General features: G+C 31.8%; 2 protein-coding genes across 3 annotated transcripts; both read right to left on the bottom strand.

Annotated features, from left to right (window-relative positions):
- Nucleotides 1-3,661: 3,661 nt before the first annotated feature.
- LOC148284511 (uncharacterized) lies at nt 3,662-8,546 on the bottom strand. Its single transcript, XM_088239014.1, has 2 exons — nt 8,094-8,546; nt 3,662-4,918 (listed from the first exon to the last, which is right to left on the bottom strand). Exons 1-2 carry the CDS (start codon nt 8,214-8,216, stop codon nt 3,803-3,805), a joined length of 1,239 nt encoding a protein of 412 aa, XP_088095140.1. The 5' UTR covers nt 8,217-8,546; the 3' UTR covers nt 3,662-3,802.
- Nucleotides 8,547-12,256: 3,710 nt separating this feature from the next.
- Nucleotides 12,257-17,318, bottom strand: drongo (Arf GTPase activating protein drongo). 2 transcript variants are annotated; one of them, XM_088238996.1, is made up of 6 exons: nt 17,134-17,318; nt 14,695-15,123; nt 13,916-14,040; nt 13,410-13,472; nt 13,189-13,313; nt 12,257-12,735 (listed from the first exon to the last, which is right to left on the bottom strand). In XM_088238996.1, exons 1-6 carry the CDS (start codon nt 17,295-17,297, stop codon nt 12,685-12,687), a joined length of 957 nt encoding a protein of 318 aa, XP_088095122.1. In that variant the 5' UTR covers nt 17,298-17,318; the 3' UTR covers nt 12,257-12,684. The 2 variants fall into 2 exon arrangements, with proteins under 2 accessions (XP_088095122.1, XP_088095129.1); XM_088239003.1 differs by lacking the exon at nt 13,189-13,313.
- Nucleotides 17,319-18,179: the final 861 nt, after the last annotated feature.

Here is an 18,179-nt window from a genome sequence, read left to right as displayed (position 1 = left end):
GAGGAAATCGGAGCTTAATCCGGTAATAGAAAAGAATCGTTTGGTGTTACTAGTGACAAAATCTTCTAGATTTTTATTACCAATGTTATCAATGTCTACATTAATTCTTTTCGGGCAAAAATCAGCTCCTTCTTTCTTTAGAGCTTCCACCATTTTCTTCTTAGTTTCATTTCTCACTTTGTCGTCAAAAAATGATAAGGCGATAAGTTCCTCTGAGACATACCATAAATGGCCACATACTTTATTTATTGCTTTTCTAGCTATGACAGGGTTTACATCCTCATACTTCTTTAAATCTTTGAGGAGTTCTAAGTCGTTTCTTGGGGCTGAACAAGCGGATGGAGCTTGGAACCAATACTTTATATAGATTAAGACTGTAAAAATACAGATTTCTCGCAAACCTTTTTCCTCTTGTTTTGTTGGTCTGAATTGTTCTCGAAACAAGAACATTTTCAGAGAGTAGATAGACTTTGCCATCCAACGTGCTCGGTGCAGACCTGCAGGATTTTTGAATGACACGCCATTTTTTAGTTCTCCTCCCAAAAATACGATGCTTAGTTGGGGGGGGGGAGTTGGTCTAGAGTGAAGGAAGGGGTTGTGTGGTTAGATTGGAGTCTTCCTGGCATAAAAATAAAGTGTTTAGTGGGATAATAATTTTTTGTAATATAAAAAATTACCACAGAAAATTAAATTGAATTTTATCATTTTTTATTAAATTTAAAGCCTGGTAGCGACCCCTAAAACTTAATGAAATCCAACAAAATTTTAGTTAATTCCATTTTACATATGAGAGATCAAAATGGGAGGGTGAACCGTTGAATTTTTTAACTTTCATTTTTAAGCATCACCCTAATGCATATACTACCAAAAATTGGAGGATACCTGTTTTTGGTCTATAAAAAGTTTATATTTTAATATTTAGTCAAAATTTATTTTTGGTGGATCCCAATCAGATTCTTTCCTCAAATTCTTATAATTTTGACCCATTTATTTCTTTCCACTGGATTTCGGAGAATGCAAAAATAATATTAACTCACATTTATTTTATTATAATGAAGAACCACAAAGTTAGTGCTTCAAATATAAATAGTATATTTTCACATTTATTATATTTAAAAAATGTATTCTTCTCAGTGCACCACAGGTAAGAAGAGCTTTGCAATTACGCCACTAGGTGTAGTTTGACGTTTACAAAAAAATATATTTTTATTTGAATATTAATTATTTTAAGCTTTGTTAATCACTCGTGAACAAATATTTACCAACGAAAAGTTAGACAATTATTTTTACAATCTTTATCCAAGACGTTACATGCTTTCCGGAGGCAAGCAGGTATTTTGGTCTCGATACTAAACGTCACACCTGGCTGGCAGTCGAAGAGCGACTAAATACGAGTTGGGCATTGGAAGTGTTATCATTTCTGAGGGCTCAGGGCACGTCTATGTATTAATTGGTCAATGGGTGGGACAGAGCTTTGTAACTAGAGGTGTGTAGTTCGCAAACGACCCTGTCATACTGACAAGGTCAGAAACATTGAACTAGAGACATGTTTCTTTCATCTCGGTCAGTTAGTTCGCGAACGAAAAGAGCACTGAACTAAATGGCTCTTTGTGTCATTTGGATCTTTCATATCTTCGTGTCTTATGGATCTCTAGCTCATTTCGTTCATTCATTGAACGAGATTGTGTCCTTATCTCCATTGTTAGTAGGTAGATTAGATACCTACATATACACTCTATATCTATAGTAGGTACCTAAATGCCTATACTGGCTGCTTTGTTCTTCTCCCGCGCAACGCACTTGAAATTTAATTGACACTAATTATGAAATGTCATGATAAAAATGCTATTTTATGAATTATTATTTACATTGAGATGAAAACATTAGGTATTCGTATTTCATTAATGCCCTCTAATGTGAATGAGAGGTTAGTTTGTTCACTCGAGTTTATTAGATTATATATTTTTCTGTAGTATAAATAATTACATAATAAAATAAAAACATTCATATTCACTAACCTAATAATGGCTTTTAAGGCTGTGCCCGTGTTAAACCATAATAATTAACATTTAAAAAATATGAAGTAACTTAAAATAAATAGTGATTAAAATATCTATAATAAAAAGTCGGGTTGTGGTCCCGTGGCTAGTGTCTCGGACTCACAGACCAAAGGTCCGTGGTTCGAATCCCACTCTACCCCAACTTGATTCCATTTTCTAATAGTGAGTTATTTACAACTCGTTGAAAATGGCCCTCAAAATTAAATATTTGGGCAAATCATAAGAACGCAAATATTTATTTTTAAAAAAATATCAATTTCAGAATAACAGTTCAAAAGGACGATATAACATTGAAAAAAAATATTACAAATGAAACAATGTAAAACATAACAACCTAATTGTGGGATAACTTATAAGGTCAGTTATCCATTTTGTGCTAGAGGCCGAATAATGCTTTTAATTTTTTTTTATTTGTGTATATTTTTTTTCATTTGCTTAAGTTTATTTTAAAATATATATTATAACTGCACACGTTTTAAATATAAAAACCTAATTTTTTTAAAAGTAAACCCTCTAAGGGATCTTAAAAATTAATTGAATAAGTAAATAAAAAATAAATAAACCTAGCATGAAATATAACTTTGGAATTGGTTTGCAGCAAAGTCCTACATCTCTAATAAAATAATTTATCTGTTTTCTACAGGTTTGTGATATTATAATATCAAAAGAACAATATTTTCAAATCTATAAAGAAAATCATGCTGACAAACCAACCAAAGGTTTAGAATTATTTGTTTTATTCACCACTTGTACTCATGAAAGACACGCAAGATATGGAGACACAAATGATACGATGATGCGAAAGATGCGTTTGTTCAATTGAACTACTTAAAAGATACGGTCACTTTGGTGATGCAGATCAAGTGACACGTATCAAAAATACGCATGGCTAGGTATGTTATTATTAAATTAGGGGTAATAAGTAGAAATTCAATTACGTCATTTCCCCACTTAACATGGAATGCCCCTAAACCAATTTTGAAAAAATAACAAAAATAAATATTTTATTAACAACTTAAATACATATCGTAGGAAGTAAATACAAGGACAGGGACAGACATGGCATAATTCGGTCATGTAAAAAGTAGGCAAAACTGAAGTACACGTATGGCAATATGTATGAATGTGGAAGAAGCTAGGAATGTATGATAGGATAGACACATATGACATTCCATCCTCTCCGACTACCGCTACGGGTAAATGGCAGAATGGTGGTAGTAAATATTAAACACACTTTTAAAATATACATATGTATAAATAAATTATATTTGATAAAGATTCAACCGATAATACGAAAATTGCATTTAGTTATTATTTGTTCAGAGGATACGATGATTGGAGCGACTAAATACAGTTTAAAAAAATATATAATATAGGTCCATACATTCCAAGATTTTTTTTAACTCAACTATTTATGTACTGATTATATAAATATTACAGGTTGGTATTTTATTTGATCAATACATATTTATATATGTATTTCATTTCCTTTTTGTCTTTTATTTAAGAAATTTAATTTCATAACATTGCATTACAAAAAAAAAATATGATTGTTAAATCAAACTAACAAATAATATAATCGGGTAACAATGAATTTAAGCTTTAAAGGACTAAGCACCGTTTATTATCAAAGTGGAAAAGATGAAAAATTGTGTTCTTAATTATGAAAATAATTTATTATAATTTGGTATCTACCTATATTTGTTTTTTTAATGTTTAAATAGGATGCGCAAGATGTAGCCTCACGATTCTGAATCTGGAACATTATCAACTGAGACACAACCTGATTCTTGTGTAAGATTTTCCAACAATTTTTCTTCTATAACATGAGAAGTATTGGTACAATTATTTTGTATATGCTTCATCAGGCCGCTATGAGATGTATAGGTCTTGTCACAATTTTTACAGCAATAAGGCCTTACTCCTGTGTGCGTTCTCATATGAACATGAACATCAGAAGATCGTTTAAACCATTTATCACACCGTGGACATTTGTATTTTTTCTCCTCAGAGTGAACTCTTCGGTGCCGAGATAAATCTTGACTCTTTGTAAAGGACCGGGCGCACATCTCACATACAAATGGTTTTATCCCGGAATGTGTACGCATATGAACCACTAAATGTTCAGTTCGCGTGTACCGCTTCATACACAAAGAGCATTGAAATGGTTTTATTTTTAAATGTGTAAATAAATGTTTCTTTAAAACTGATTTTGTTTTATATATGCATCCACATATCTCACATTGGAACGACTTGGTTATTTTTTTATTAGTTTTAATAGGTTTATTATAAGAACTGTTTTTTGATTTTCCTAAGAACTCATTCTCTTTTAGATTAATACTTAATTTTTCTTTTCTTTTAAATTTTCTTTGAAATTTACTATCTAATTTTATTTTTGATTGCATTGTTTCAAAATTCTTATTGCATTGAGTTTTTTGTGAGGTATCATGTGGCTCTGCTTTTACATTATTTAAGTTTTTTTCTTCATATACTTCCATTTCACAATAATCTCCAGAATATTCTGCATCAGAACACTCATTCTCCGATTTAATGATTATCTCTTCCTTTATATTAGATATTTGTTCTGTGTCATTTTGTTCTTGTTCATTTTGAGTTGTGTTTTTCAGTGGATTAAACAAATTCTTCAATATTTTACCTGAATTTTCACTTTCCATTTCTTCCTTAAAATTAGGACGCAGATTTTTCTCTTCTGTTCCAGAGACTGCTATGCATTTTTTTAACAAACTTCTCAAAGCTCGATCAGTGTTTTCACATATCTTCTTGAAATTGTAAAAGTCTTCTAATTTTACCTTGCATGTATCGCATATAAATGCAGGTAAACCATCATGTATTTTAATCTAAAAGTTATTTTAAAACATTTATTATTCCTATTGTGGTAAACAAAACTAAATTCGGTCTCAATTTACAAATGTCGATGGAAACTATATATGAGGCGCTGAGAGCCATAGGAGCTTAAGCGACATTTGACATCAGTTTACATAATTTATTTCCTTTTTATTTATGTTAAGATAAAATTGTTACATTAACTGAAGTCTAAGTCATTTTATACAAAAAAAAAACAAGTTATAAATGTTTGGAAGCCATTTTGCCAAAAACTGCTTAAATGTCGCTTAAGTTCCTTTGGTTCTCAGCTCCTTATATCGCACCTCCGATAAAATATAGTAACAACTAGAAAAACATGTTTTTTTTAGTTTAATATACCGTCCAATTCAGAATAAAATTGTATTTTATCTCAAAAATCGAGAATATCTTAAAGTACATCTACTGCCAAAAACTGTGACAACTAAAATTATAACCTTTTTTACAGTTAAGTGATTAATGGTACTTCTTTTACTCTCATCCATGTTGTAATTTTTTTGTATTGATCAGTTAATAAGTATTTACAAAACAGAGAATTTTTTCAAATTGTAACTGTATTTCATACGCATTACGTCAACTGTCACTTTGAACATTAATGAAATAGAGGTTCATTATGACTTGTAGCACTTTCTGATAAATGATAAATACTTGCAAATTTGATTATGCGTTACTATTAAAAGTGTAATATTATATTTGTAAATGCTTGAGATGATAGATATGTTATTTAAGACATACAATACATTCTATATTTATCTATATAACTACAGATACAACAAAATATTTCCCTTTCAATGGTTTCATCAATAAAGGATCTTAGCATTAATTTGGATAATGCGTTACTCTCCTATCGCGAACGCATTAATAATATTGTAAACAAATCTCTCAAACTTCTTGGTTTTATCAATAGAATGACAACGGACTTCAAAAATATGAATACCATAAAAACTCTTCATTGCTCACTAGTTCGACCACATCTAGAATATGCTTCTCCAATTCAGTCTCCATTATATAGGACTCATATTGACCATACCGAGTCTGTCCAACACCATTTTCTAAGAAAAGTGGCATGGTTGCTCGGATTGCAAAGGGGTAATTATTCCTATTTTGAAATAGAGCAATCTCTCAATCTGTCTTCATTGGAGTAACATAGAACTGAGATGAACCTTATTTGCATTTTTAAAATACTTAATGCTATAAGTGATGTCCTATCTCTGTTGCAATTAATTTCTTTCCATGTTCCCCCAACCATGTCATCAGAAGTCAAAATCTGCTATTTATTCATCTTCTAAGAGCAACTTTTGTTTTAATGTCCCAATGCCCAGAATGTGTAGATTAGTCAATTCATCACACAACTTTGGGATAGATCTTCCAGCTTTTCGTAGATCTCTTCGCTACTAAAACAGTGTGGGACGAAGATGGATTGGCATGGTTAAGCTCGAAATCTTATGCTTATTGTATTTATGAATATATTGTATACCATTATTTTATTACCCTTGTTTGTCTTTGCTACATAGTTTTATGATATTTTTGTTCAGTTTCCAGTGTACATGTTTCTTCACTTAAGGCTTGAGACTATTTCATAAATCTACTTAATCAAAAATATTTATGTAGGTACAAACTAATATTTCATGTGTCTGTTTCGTAATCTGCATTGCTCTATTTTTAAAACCCATTTCAAATTAAGTTTACCATCGAGAAGCAGGCTCTTAAACTTGTTTTCCTTCACAAAATATAGTTTCAATAATCCGGAAAAGTAAAAACTTTTAGATGCTTAATTAAAACTTTATGCGTAAATATATCCCATATTGCCATTTTAAATACATCTGGATTTGAATATTATAGTAGGTGGTATAAAAATTCATCATCATAATTCCATGTCCGCTCTCTAGTTAGAGCATATGATGTCCACGAGGGTCCTCCAAACATCTCTGTCGGCTGCCATCTCCTGTGCATCCTCCCAAGCCACGTTCGCATCCTGTAGTTCTGACATGAACTGCCGACGAACAGTCAGCAGTGGACGTCCAGGACGTTGAGAACCTGATGCCTTGTAAAGTAGGCAAGCATGGTTAAGGCTCTCAGTAGGCATCAGCGGTACATGAACAAGCCAACCGTATCGACTCCGCTTAGTGACAGTTGTCACCGGAGTTTGCGTCCGTTCTCTTATTACTTCATTCCGCACAAAGTCAAACCACCGAACACCCAAGATTCTTCTGAGACGCTTATTCTCAAAACTCAGTAGTTTGCTGTTCTGGGCCTTAGTGAGGTGCCACGATTCACATCCATAGAGGAGAATAGATGTTATGCAGACGTTATATAGGCGGCATTTGGTTTTCAATGACTAAATATCTGCTCTCCAGACAGCCTTCATACTGTTGAATGTGGCGCCTGCTATTCATAGCCGCACTCCCAGTTCTTTTTGAAAGCTGCCATTTTCCGTAACATATACTCCCAGGTATTTAAAACTCTCAACCCTTTCGATGACTTGGTTTGACAGAATTAGGGGATTTTGGGCATTTACAAATATTAATCAAAGAACATGCCGAAAACAATAAATTATAAGTTTTACATTTTCCTAAAAAAATATATTTTTTGAGTTGTAACTATATTTTATCAAAGGTGCGATATATATTTATAAAACAATATCTTCGTTAGAAATTTTAAACGCTATAAGGGATAAAACTGTTAATCGTTGCAGCATTTTAAATTTCCGCAGAAAAATTCTGAATAGTACTTATGTTTTTCTGTTTCGGTTTTAAAATATTCCAAATAAAATAAAAATATGGAATACGTAAACTGGGTAGTAGAAATGCTCACTTTTGAATTCTAATAAAGTAAATTAAAATATACCTAGAAGTATTCTAGCAAAAATATCTTCATAAATAGTATTTTCATAAATAGTTTCACTAAAAAACATATTTGCCTAATATTTGATTTTTTCAATACTCTGTACTAAGAAAAATGGGATATTTTCTGATAGGAATACTCATCTAACACTGTGCCATAGAATTTTAAGTATCAAATGGACATTTGTCTCTTTTGAAAGAAACAAATATAAAACTTTATTAAATGCACAAAATGTTTTGACTTATTGATAAATAAAATCATTTATATTATAAACAAACATGCTTAAATAAATAATATTTATCATCTTACAGTGATGACAGCGCAAGACATAGCTTTAACATCCAAAGGAACTTTGCCTTCACTTTGAAAAATACATGAAAGATGCATTTTGTCCATACACAACCTGCACATATTTGGCAATTGTGATTCCATTTCTAAGATTAGCAGGTCATTTTTATCACTTCAAAATATATACTGCTTATTAAAATGTTCAATTTGTCACTTATATTAAAATAATTTGTTCACAACTAAATGTGATATATTTGAAAAAGTTGTGTCGTAGACATCGATAATTTAACAAAATAGAAAACATTTGTTTACTTCTGTGCAAAAATTAGATTAAACAATATCTATATAGACACTGCCTCCAATTATAATTCATCACAATAATCATTGTTTTCGTTTATTTATTTTTGGATCTAACCAGAGATTTTGATCCGACTGGATCTGACCACAGATTATATAGTACAAGTATCTGACATACTGAATGATGACAAATGCTCCATAGATAATGAGGCCACGTTCGAGAAGTACCGAAGTACGTATTCTTGAAAGTGCATTCGATTATATTATTGGTGTTGGTTATACGTAAAGATGCAAGACGGTAAAATTACCACGGTATTTTACGGGAATTTTACCAGATTTTGGTAAAATACGGTATTTTTCGGTAAGAGACGAATTTGACGTACTAATTTTCATTTTTCAAAGATATTACAAATACGAGTAGCTTTGTTTTAGGACACTTTACATGACTGCAAAAACCAGGTTTAGATCCATCGGGTGGTTGTCGAGATTTATTAAAAGCATGGTTCGTTCAGGGTCATTCGGTATGTACTTTTTTCCCTTTTTTTTATAAAAAGGGTTTTTATGTTTTGAAACTTAACAGGATCGGTGGACATAGGGTCCTTGGTAAAAACCTTAAGTTTGCGACCTTGAACGACCACCGCTCATGCCGCAATTTCGTAAAAACGGTGCTTAAAATCAGTTGTTTGTGTATAATTACGTCCCTGAAGGTTTTAAAGAAAAAAAAATATACGAAAGTATGAGAAAATAAAATTGACTTAAAAATCGTAAAAATTTATTTTTTTCGTAGGATCAATATTTTCCAAGATACACGTTTGAACATCAAATACATTTTATGAAAATAATGGAAAAGCGCTATTAGCACTAACTTTTTAATAATTATTTGATAGTTGTCCTACCAAAAGTCATCATCATCATCATCATTCCATGTCCGCTACTTAGTTGGAGCATATGGTGTTCATAAAGATCCTCCAGGCATCTCGGTCGGATGCCAGCTCCTGTGCATCCTCACAAGTCAGGTTTGCATCTCGTAGTTGTGACATAAACTACCAACTAAATTAGCAGCGGAGGTCTAAGATGTTAAGAACTCGATGCCTCGCTAAGCAAGCTAACTTAGAGTAGCATTATGTAATATTTTTATTTTTTTTAATATTAATGTATACACTGTTTAAAGTATTTGTAATACCTACCGCCTGTATATTTGTAAATTTCGATTCTTTTATTAGAATACGCGACTGCGAGAAAAAAAAACTCTTTTTAAAAACCGCCGGCGGAACTTTTTTTTAGATGCACTTGAAGTATTAAAAAAGTCACGATGACATAGATCATAGATTAAAAATTTGAGCTCGCTATTCGCTACATTATAACCCTCTATCACTTTTATTCGATACGGATGGCATGTAAAAGATAACAAATTGACACTATTCAAGACTAATTAATATATCCAGCATCCATATGCACATGGTAATAAAGGTAACAAATATAATATAAATATATTTCTTTGAAACTATTCGGTTAAGAAGGGACCCAAAAGTAACGGGAATCACGCTGTGGTGGGGAGGGAGAGTGGGAATACCCATTTGAAAATAAAAACCCTTTTTATAAAAAAAGGGAAAAAAGTACATACCGAACGACCCTGAACGAACCATGCTTTTAATAAATCTCGACAACCACCCGATGGATCTAAACCCGGTTTTTGCAGTCATGTAAAGTGTCCTAAAACAAAGCTACTCGTATTTGTAATATCTTTGAAAAATAAAAATTAGTACGTCAAATTCGTCTCTTACCGAAAATTACGGTATTTTACCGTGACTTTTGGTAAAATTACGTAATTTTACATCCATAGTTATACGTTTGGGGAACCCAGGGCGGAACGGGGTAGCTAAGCTTCGATTGCAATTTGTTAGAGTTTGAAATGAATAACATATTTTTTTCTCTATTTGTACGTATATTTACTTATTTATCTACAAAAAACAAGTACTTAACTTGCCTAAATAAATAATTACTGTAAAAAAATAGTGTCTTAAAAAAAAGTGGAAATTTCCCATTCTGCCCCACCCCCTGGGGCACAATGGAAAAAGAACCCTGGACACAAAAAGATACTTGTCCCAATTAAAAGATTTCCAAAGTAGGTATAAACAATTTTAATTTTTTTAAATAATCAAACTTCTTACCAAGCTCTTTCTTGTACCCTTTTCAATATAATTACATGTTTTAAATTGTTATTTTTTTTTATACTTACGAACCCACACACACGCACCCTCTCCCTCATTCATTCACATGCATATGCACACTCTACCCCATTCATTCACACATACAATTATGTAAACTCTTTTCTTATATATTATTAGATTTACAGTGGATTTTTTAATTGCCTCTAGTATTGTTCATATATTTCTGCTTATTTTTTTAAATGTAATAGCTGTAAAAATCCCAAATAAAATAAGATAAATAAATCAATCAATATTGCAGAAGAACTAAGGAATATGTGTTTATTCTAAGAAAAAATTACGACTGTCATAACTGTAAGCAAACAAAAGATATGAACACAAAATTGAAAATTGTTACTTTCATCCCTGGTTTCCCCCAACTCGACACTGGCTATGAATACACTAACTCGACACTAGTTAGAACATCCCAAGTTGGGAGGTGAAAAAACCAAAAAAAATTAAGAAGAATTAAATAATATGTGCAATTCCACGCACCCATTTTCAAAGAGATTTTTTCATTTTGAGGATTAAATCTAGTGCTGGTCTGCAATATAATCTCAAAGAAAAATAATCCTTAGCAAACAATGTTTGAAATACTGTTTTCCAAATCGAGAATCATCAAATAATTTGAGTAACATGCAAGCTTACTTTAGAAGGAAATAACCACGGAGTTTAAGATGGTAAAAATATAGTATACAAAACAAACAAACCATCACGCCGTTTCCCCGTAAGGGTAGGCAGAGAGGATAGAACGCCACAACACTCTTATCTTTGCATACAGATCTCACTTCCTCTACATTCATACATCTTCTCATGCACGCGCGCCGATTATTCCGACTTTTGACATGTCCATCTTTAAGTATTTGTTGGATTTGGTCATGCCATGTCTTTCTCGGTCTTCCTCTATTTCTGCATCCATCAACATTCGCATTGTAAATATTCTTAGCCGTTCTCTCGCTGTCCATTCGTTCTACATGTCCAAACCAGCGCAGAGCTCCTTTCTTGATTTTGTCTATAATGCTTGTCTCAGCCTTACATAATGTAATATAGTATACTCTTAGAGTAATAACCTAATAGAGTCGCCCATATGGAGAAAAAATATTCTATTTAGCTACAGATTACAGCAATACAACGGGTCGTTGATACTTGGGTTTAGAATTGCGAGCGCTAACCGAAACCGTCCATTATGTTGTTAAACTAAAAACTGTCTGTTGTTAAACTTAAAACCAAACCAAAACAAAAATTTGGAACGCTTTTTTTCTAGGCAATAGAGCTAAAGGGCTTCTCTAGAGGATTATTACTCTGAGAGTATACTTATTTATACAAAATACATACAGAAGCTAAAATAATCGGCTAGTTTCTTGGCTCACTGCTGGCGCTGGGCGCGCTTAATTAACATGTTGATTTATTTTTTGGAGGAAAATACAAACAGCGGCAATGATTTATAATAAATAACAATTATTTGTTTGTTTTTCTGTAAATAAAGTGATTACAATACATTATTATGGATAGTTAAATATAATAGTAAGCTGTGCGTAATCGCTTATATGAATGATTCGCCCTTGGGAGGTATGTATTTATCTTATCTGCTTCAAATATCCTTTTGAAATGACAATATGTATAAAATTTGAAAAACTGTCATTAAATATAAAGGAATGGACAAGATTAAAGACATCAATATATAAAATAGCCGTGGCAAGCGTTTATTTTCCTTTTAGTTTTTAGAACAATAAATTATAAAACAATTTTACCACTAAAATATTAATAGTCTTACATTATGAATTATTTAAACACAACTATTTAAATGTATAATTTGACTAATTTTCGGTTTATTTAAATATGTTGTCTGAATATTGGATAAGATTAATAACATAAAAATAATAAAGAGAGCAACTAATACTTGAATAATATTAACATACAAGTTTGACAATACAAATATGTGTAGTCATGAAATATAAAAATTGAAGGTTTAGGAGTAGTTACTAATGCAAGTGTCATTATTATTTTTAAAATGTTGATAGCAAATAAGCTATCAAAAGTGTATACTATAAGGCAACATAGTCTTTGAGAAAGGTCACTTTGGAATAATGGCTCCGTTATTGACTATATCACAAGAAAGGATTTTTTGAAGCTCCACTTTGTGTAACTCCAGACCCCATCTGGAAATAAATAAAACAAATATAATTTATCCTTATTAATGCTTTTTTTATTAATCAGAATTTATAGAAAGTACTTTTAATAGTACATTTGTTAAGATAAAGAGTTAATGACTTTTATGCATAAAGCATCCAGTTTCTTTTATTTTTTACAACTGAATTATATATTTAACATTATACAGGTAAATAATGGGACAAGAAAGTATATGACGTACAGTTAAGACAAACAAAGTGGGCTTGGAGGGCGAGAACTAATTTACGGGTATGCGCCACAATAGGTCTTTACAGGAGCTTGTACAGCACTGATCCCCATTTCAAAGAATAAAAATATCTGGATAGTGACATAACCAGGGAAAAAATTACACAATCAATTTGTATGAATATTAAAAAAATAATAATAGGCACATAAATCATAAATAATTTAAGTGAATATGAATAAATCAATAATATACTCACAGAAAAGGGGTTTGAATAATTGAGATTATTTCCATTAACAGCCATAGTGTTTGTGCAAAAAGGATTTTTTGATATGTCTGTATTCGATGTATCAAATGGGTTAGCAACCTGAGATGACTTTGTTTCTACATAGGGACAAATATATAATGACAATTAGGAAATATTCACAACATGAGGCTCGGAAGATACTTTATATTTAGACATATTATTATGTGAAATACCTTGACTTTGACATTGTTGACGTAATGCAAAATCCAAATCTGCCAATGCAGCATACCGATCATCTAAAAATATAAATAGAAAGAAATATGACAACACAAATGTGAAAACATACATTTTAGGCGGAGGAAAATTTGTTGAAATCTGGCGCTGCCCAAACACAAGGTTCGGAGATCGAGCTTTTGCTATTGCCGGCCCCTCTGCCTGGAACCAATTGACTTCACACTTGCGAATCATTGACAGTCCCATTTAGTTCAGATTTAAACTAAAATCTCACTTCTTTAGTTTATCATTCCCTCAATTTTTAATCAGAAAATATAATAGGTAACTATAGCTTAGTTAGAATGTAAGTTTACATATAACATTGTAAAGCGCCCTTGAGGTGATTTTTTACAAAAATGGCACTATATAAATCAGCCAAATATATTAACTAATATAATACTATATTAACTAATATAATTTTATCTTAACTATTTGAATTATTGGTATAAATAACTTTTACACTTACGGGAAACAGTATTGGCATTCTTAGCATCAATTATATTAGTTTGACTCAGCGGCGTAGATCCTACAAAATTATTGTTCACTTGACTAGAGTTGAATATATCTGCCGAAGCAAAATCAACAGGGAATCTAAAAAGGAAAATAGTTTAGAGTTTGCGTATCAAAACTGTGCAGTTCAGAATAGGATAGTGGGAAGGATTCAATCTTAAACCTATATTCAAGTTTATTTTACGGTATATTTTTCAATGACAATCAAAATGTTCAGTAATTTCACTATTTAACGATAGTTCAGGGTATTATTTGCAATACACTTGCGTTGGAACAAGATAGTATATTGGAACAAGCAAGTATATTGGAACAAGCCATGTTTGCAAATAATACCCTCAGTTGTTCGAATCATTGAAGACAAGTACTGGATTCTAACTCTCAAGAGGATCTATCTTGATCAACCTTTTTGATGTGGGTGAGATTCCAGTAAATTATTTCACCTAGTAGGAAACTCCCTCACCCACAGCAAAAAAGGTTTCAGCGATTTTACTTTACAAAATTGGCAGATGGAAAAAAGAAATAAATTTGGATGTTTAAATATAGGCACAGTGGTGAATGTTACACAAGTTGCAAAGTGATCACATAAACTAGCCAATGACGGGTAGTAAAACCAGTGTTTTTCTCACACAATGAGTTTTCGTTATCATGCCGTGAGTCATTTGTACTATTTACTGAAGTTTTTTTAAAGTCTATCGTCAGTACGATTTAGTCAGTTATTAGCTAAAAAATACTTACTTTGGACAAGATGTGGCTGCTTGAAAATTGAATGGTTCAGGCTGCTGCAGAAACTGGATTGGTTTAGCTGCGTTGAATGCTGAAGAAGAGGACGGGGAGGGTCTTGCTGTGGGCAACTTTACAGAAGAACTATTCCAAATTCCATTATCTTTTGGGCTAGAAATTTGTGATGCGGGCGGTTTTTCTAGTAAAACAGTTTGTTTCCTGGAAAAACTGGGGTCCAAGTAGAACCTTTTCTTTTCATATTTCTCGGACATGTAATCTTTTATACTCTGTTCATCCTTTAGCACCGGCAAGCTGCCCTCATGAAGTCCTAGCCAGATCCCTTTACAATAATCATTTCCTTGGCTTTTGATCTGAACTATTTCCTCGGGAGTAAAAGTGGCCATTGAAATTGATTTTACTCGGTGAGGCGGTGTAAGTCCCCTCCTATAAAAAGAGAGTATATATTTTAATATTTTTTTGGTATTCAACGCATTTTGTTAACACTAATGATGCTTTTAATGAAAAAAGGGCATTAGAATAGTGTTTAACATTATTTGGAACATACTGTTATGATACTTTGAATGTAGGATTGTGAAATTTCACATTTGTTATAAAAAGAAAATGCACATTTGGCATTTTATATCAATGAAAAATTATAAAAGGTTTTATGTAAATGGTACAATATTTAACAAAAAAAATACTAATAAAACAGGCAAATAAATAATGCTTTAGTATAATACTTAATTTCAACATTATTTCGAAAACTAAAAATTAATTATAATAATAAAAAAGTGTACATAGATTTATTCCACTTTTATTTATAATTTTTACCAATAACCGGGTTTCATTGTGATGGACATCATCAGACTGTCGGCTGTGACCAGGCCGACAATGTCAGTCACAAAGAAATCCGGTCAACTGTAAAAATTATAAATAAAAGTGGAATTAAACTATAAACATATTTTATTATTATAATTAAAATGCAGTTTCACCAAGAAGTGTCAGTAGAAAAACTAAATGAATATTTTTTTTCGGGTGAAACTACTTTTTTTTAAAAATATCTATAAAAAACTGAGTAACAAGGAGAAAAGCGCTAAAAGTTTAGACAAATTTCATCAATATATTGGTTTATTAACACACTTCGAGCAGGTAAGGCATTGCACCTGCGGACCACTGGCAACGGGCAAAAATAAAGGTCCCGCGCAAATTTCTTCAATTTATTTGAAATCGCTATATCTTCGAAAATAATAATAATATTTCAATAAAAATTTCTACGTACTAACTCAGCATATCCAAGCTATAAAATTACAAACCAAAACCAAATATTATTTGTAATTCAACATCATTATGGTTCAATTTTTTAAGTAAAACTCGATTTCTATTTTATAAGATTACATATTTTGTATTTTATTTTATATTTTGTATAAAAAAAAATGATTTGCGTTGCTATTTGAAAAATATGAACATATGGTTAAGACCTTAACAAAGAGATTAGTATATAATATTCATATAAAAACATTGGATAATTCCTTTTTTTGCCTTTGAAATGAGGCCGGCGCATAAGGTATTTCTACCCTTCCCGCAGTTAAGCATCAATCGACTGAGCGGGTAAAAATACCTTTCCCGCCCAAAGTGTGCTCAGACTGTTTTTATTAATTTTTATTTTGACTAACTCCTTTCCATCAAATTTGTATGTATATTTTCAGAGCACTTTATTATGAAGTATTCCAAACAATTTGTTTTACATATTATTTTGGCAGGTTGCGATAAATTTATTTATTATGTTTCCAAGATCATTACAGTCCTTAAAAACTAACAGTTATATATCTGTATATGGGCTGCTAGGGTTGAATACAGAGGATCAGTTCAGAGGTTTTCTTTACCCCTCTCACTGTATTCCAGTTTAGATCCCTTTCAGATTTCACGCAACATTCCATATGGCGGGTCTAAGATTGTGTGTTATTTAGAGTGGGTATGTCCGTAAGACATAATACGATTAATTTCAAAAAACGTCTTTCGGATCATGATCACTCATCATATTTTTGTAGTGTTCAATCAAACGTAAAACAGATCCACATCCAAATGAAATATTGCTAAATAATGGCAAGAGCATGTTTTGTATTTTGCTTCTATATAATTAGGCTTATAATATAAATTGTCATGACAAGAACGTAATCATAGATGCAAAGATTTGAACTATCGACCTCAGGGTTCGAAGGTGAGTATGAGAATATATTTCTTCATTTAAGACAGAATTACATGAGTACATCAACGTTTTATTAAATGGGAAGGGCGATCCGAGATTCATTTTCAACATAAATTAATTAAGGATACACAGAAGATTTATATAACCAATGTCATTTACGAGTGAATGAGGAAGGACGACAATTCCAATAACAAAGAAAAGTCAAACTTTCACCAGACAATAGAAAGTATTATAATGGATATACTTACAACATTCCGGAACATTTTGAACAGATAAAGGAACCAATTGTCATATTCACATAAGTCGGACCTCTTTGTGAACAATCGAAGCAATTTTTGTTTCCATTTTGAGTTATTAATTCACGCAAAATTGACAAATTTTTGTCATCCTGCTTCTTTTTGGCAGCAGCCATGTTTACAATTAGTCATACTACATACTAGTGTTGCCCACTTTAAATCAACAATATGTCAATCTTTTTTAGTGTTGCAATTTTTTTGATACGCCTCCACCGCCTTCAAACGCTTGCGAGTGATTTTGGATTTATACATAACATTGCTCTAATCGTTGATAATATTTTAATATATTTCATAAAACGAGTATACCTATGGACCATTGTAAAGGTTCATTTCAGTTCAGTTCAGTTCATCAAAGGCATTTATCCGTATAGGTAATTTATCGTTTAGTTATCTTCCCAAATACTTGAACTTCAATAATCAAATAAGTTTTTATGTGTACCTACACCGAGAAATTACATTAATAAACATTCGTATAAAAGTGTTCAAACAGATTTCTGAACAGAGGGCTAGCATTATACTGTAGGTACTCACTCGTGTTTATGAATATGTTGATGGAACACTGCGCGGAGACACCTAAGCACAATAGGGTATTATCACCCGGGAGGAATATCGGATTTAACATGTTGCACATATAACGGATTTCTCAAAGACTCTTTTAGTGTTTATAAAAGCTCTAATAATCAATAATTTCATTCATAAATTTCGTTTACTATTTTCAAGATCTCTGAAAAGCTATTTTATTCGGTTGGTAATAAATTCGATTATCCAAATCCACCCAACAGTACACCACGAATCGTGCATTTGTTTGAAATGTTGGTAGTACCGAATAGAAATTCAAACAACGCGTATTGTTGTCTATGATTTTTTCCCCTTCTCTAGCCAACCTTGAAATAAATGGCGACCGTAAAATGGGGCGACATTTAAATCGTAAGGCGACTTTGATCAGCGGATATATTGTTTGTATAACTTATGATCATTAATAAATTTCGGTCTATTTT

Source organism: Micrasema longulum, unplaced genomic scaffold (genome assembly GCF_059751315.1).
Source record: "Micrasema longulum isolate JH-2025_06_02 unplaced genomic scaffold, ASM5975131v1 h1tg000113l, whole genome shotgun sequence".
Classification (NCBI taxonomy): Eukaryota; Metazoa; Arthropoda; class Insecta; order Trichoptera; family Brachycentridae; genus Micrasema; species Micrasema longulum.
The sequence above is the reverse complement of the archived record's forward strand: the minus strand, read 5'-3'. Positions and strand labels throughout refer to the sequence as shown.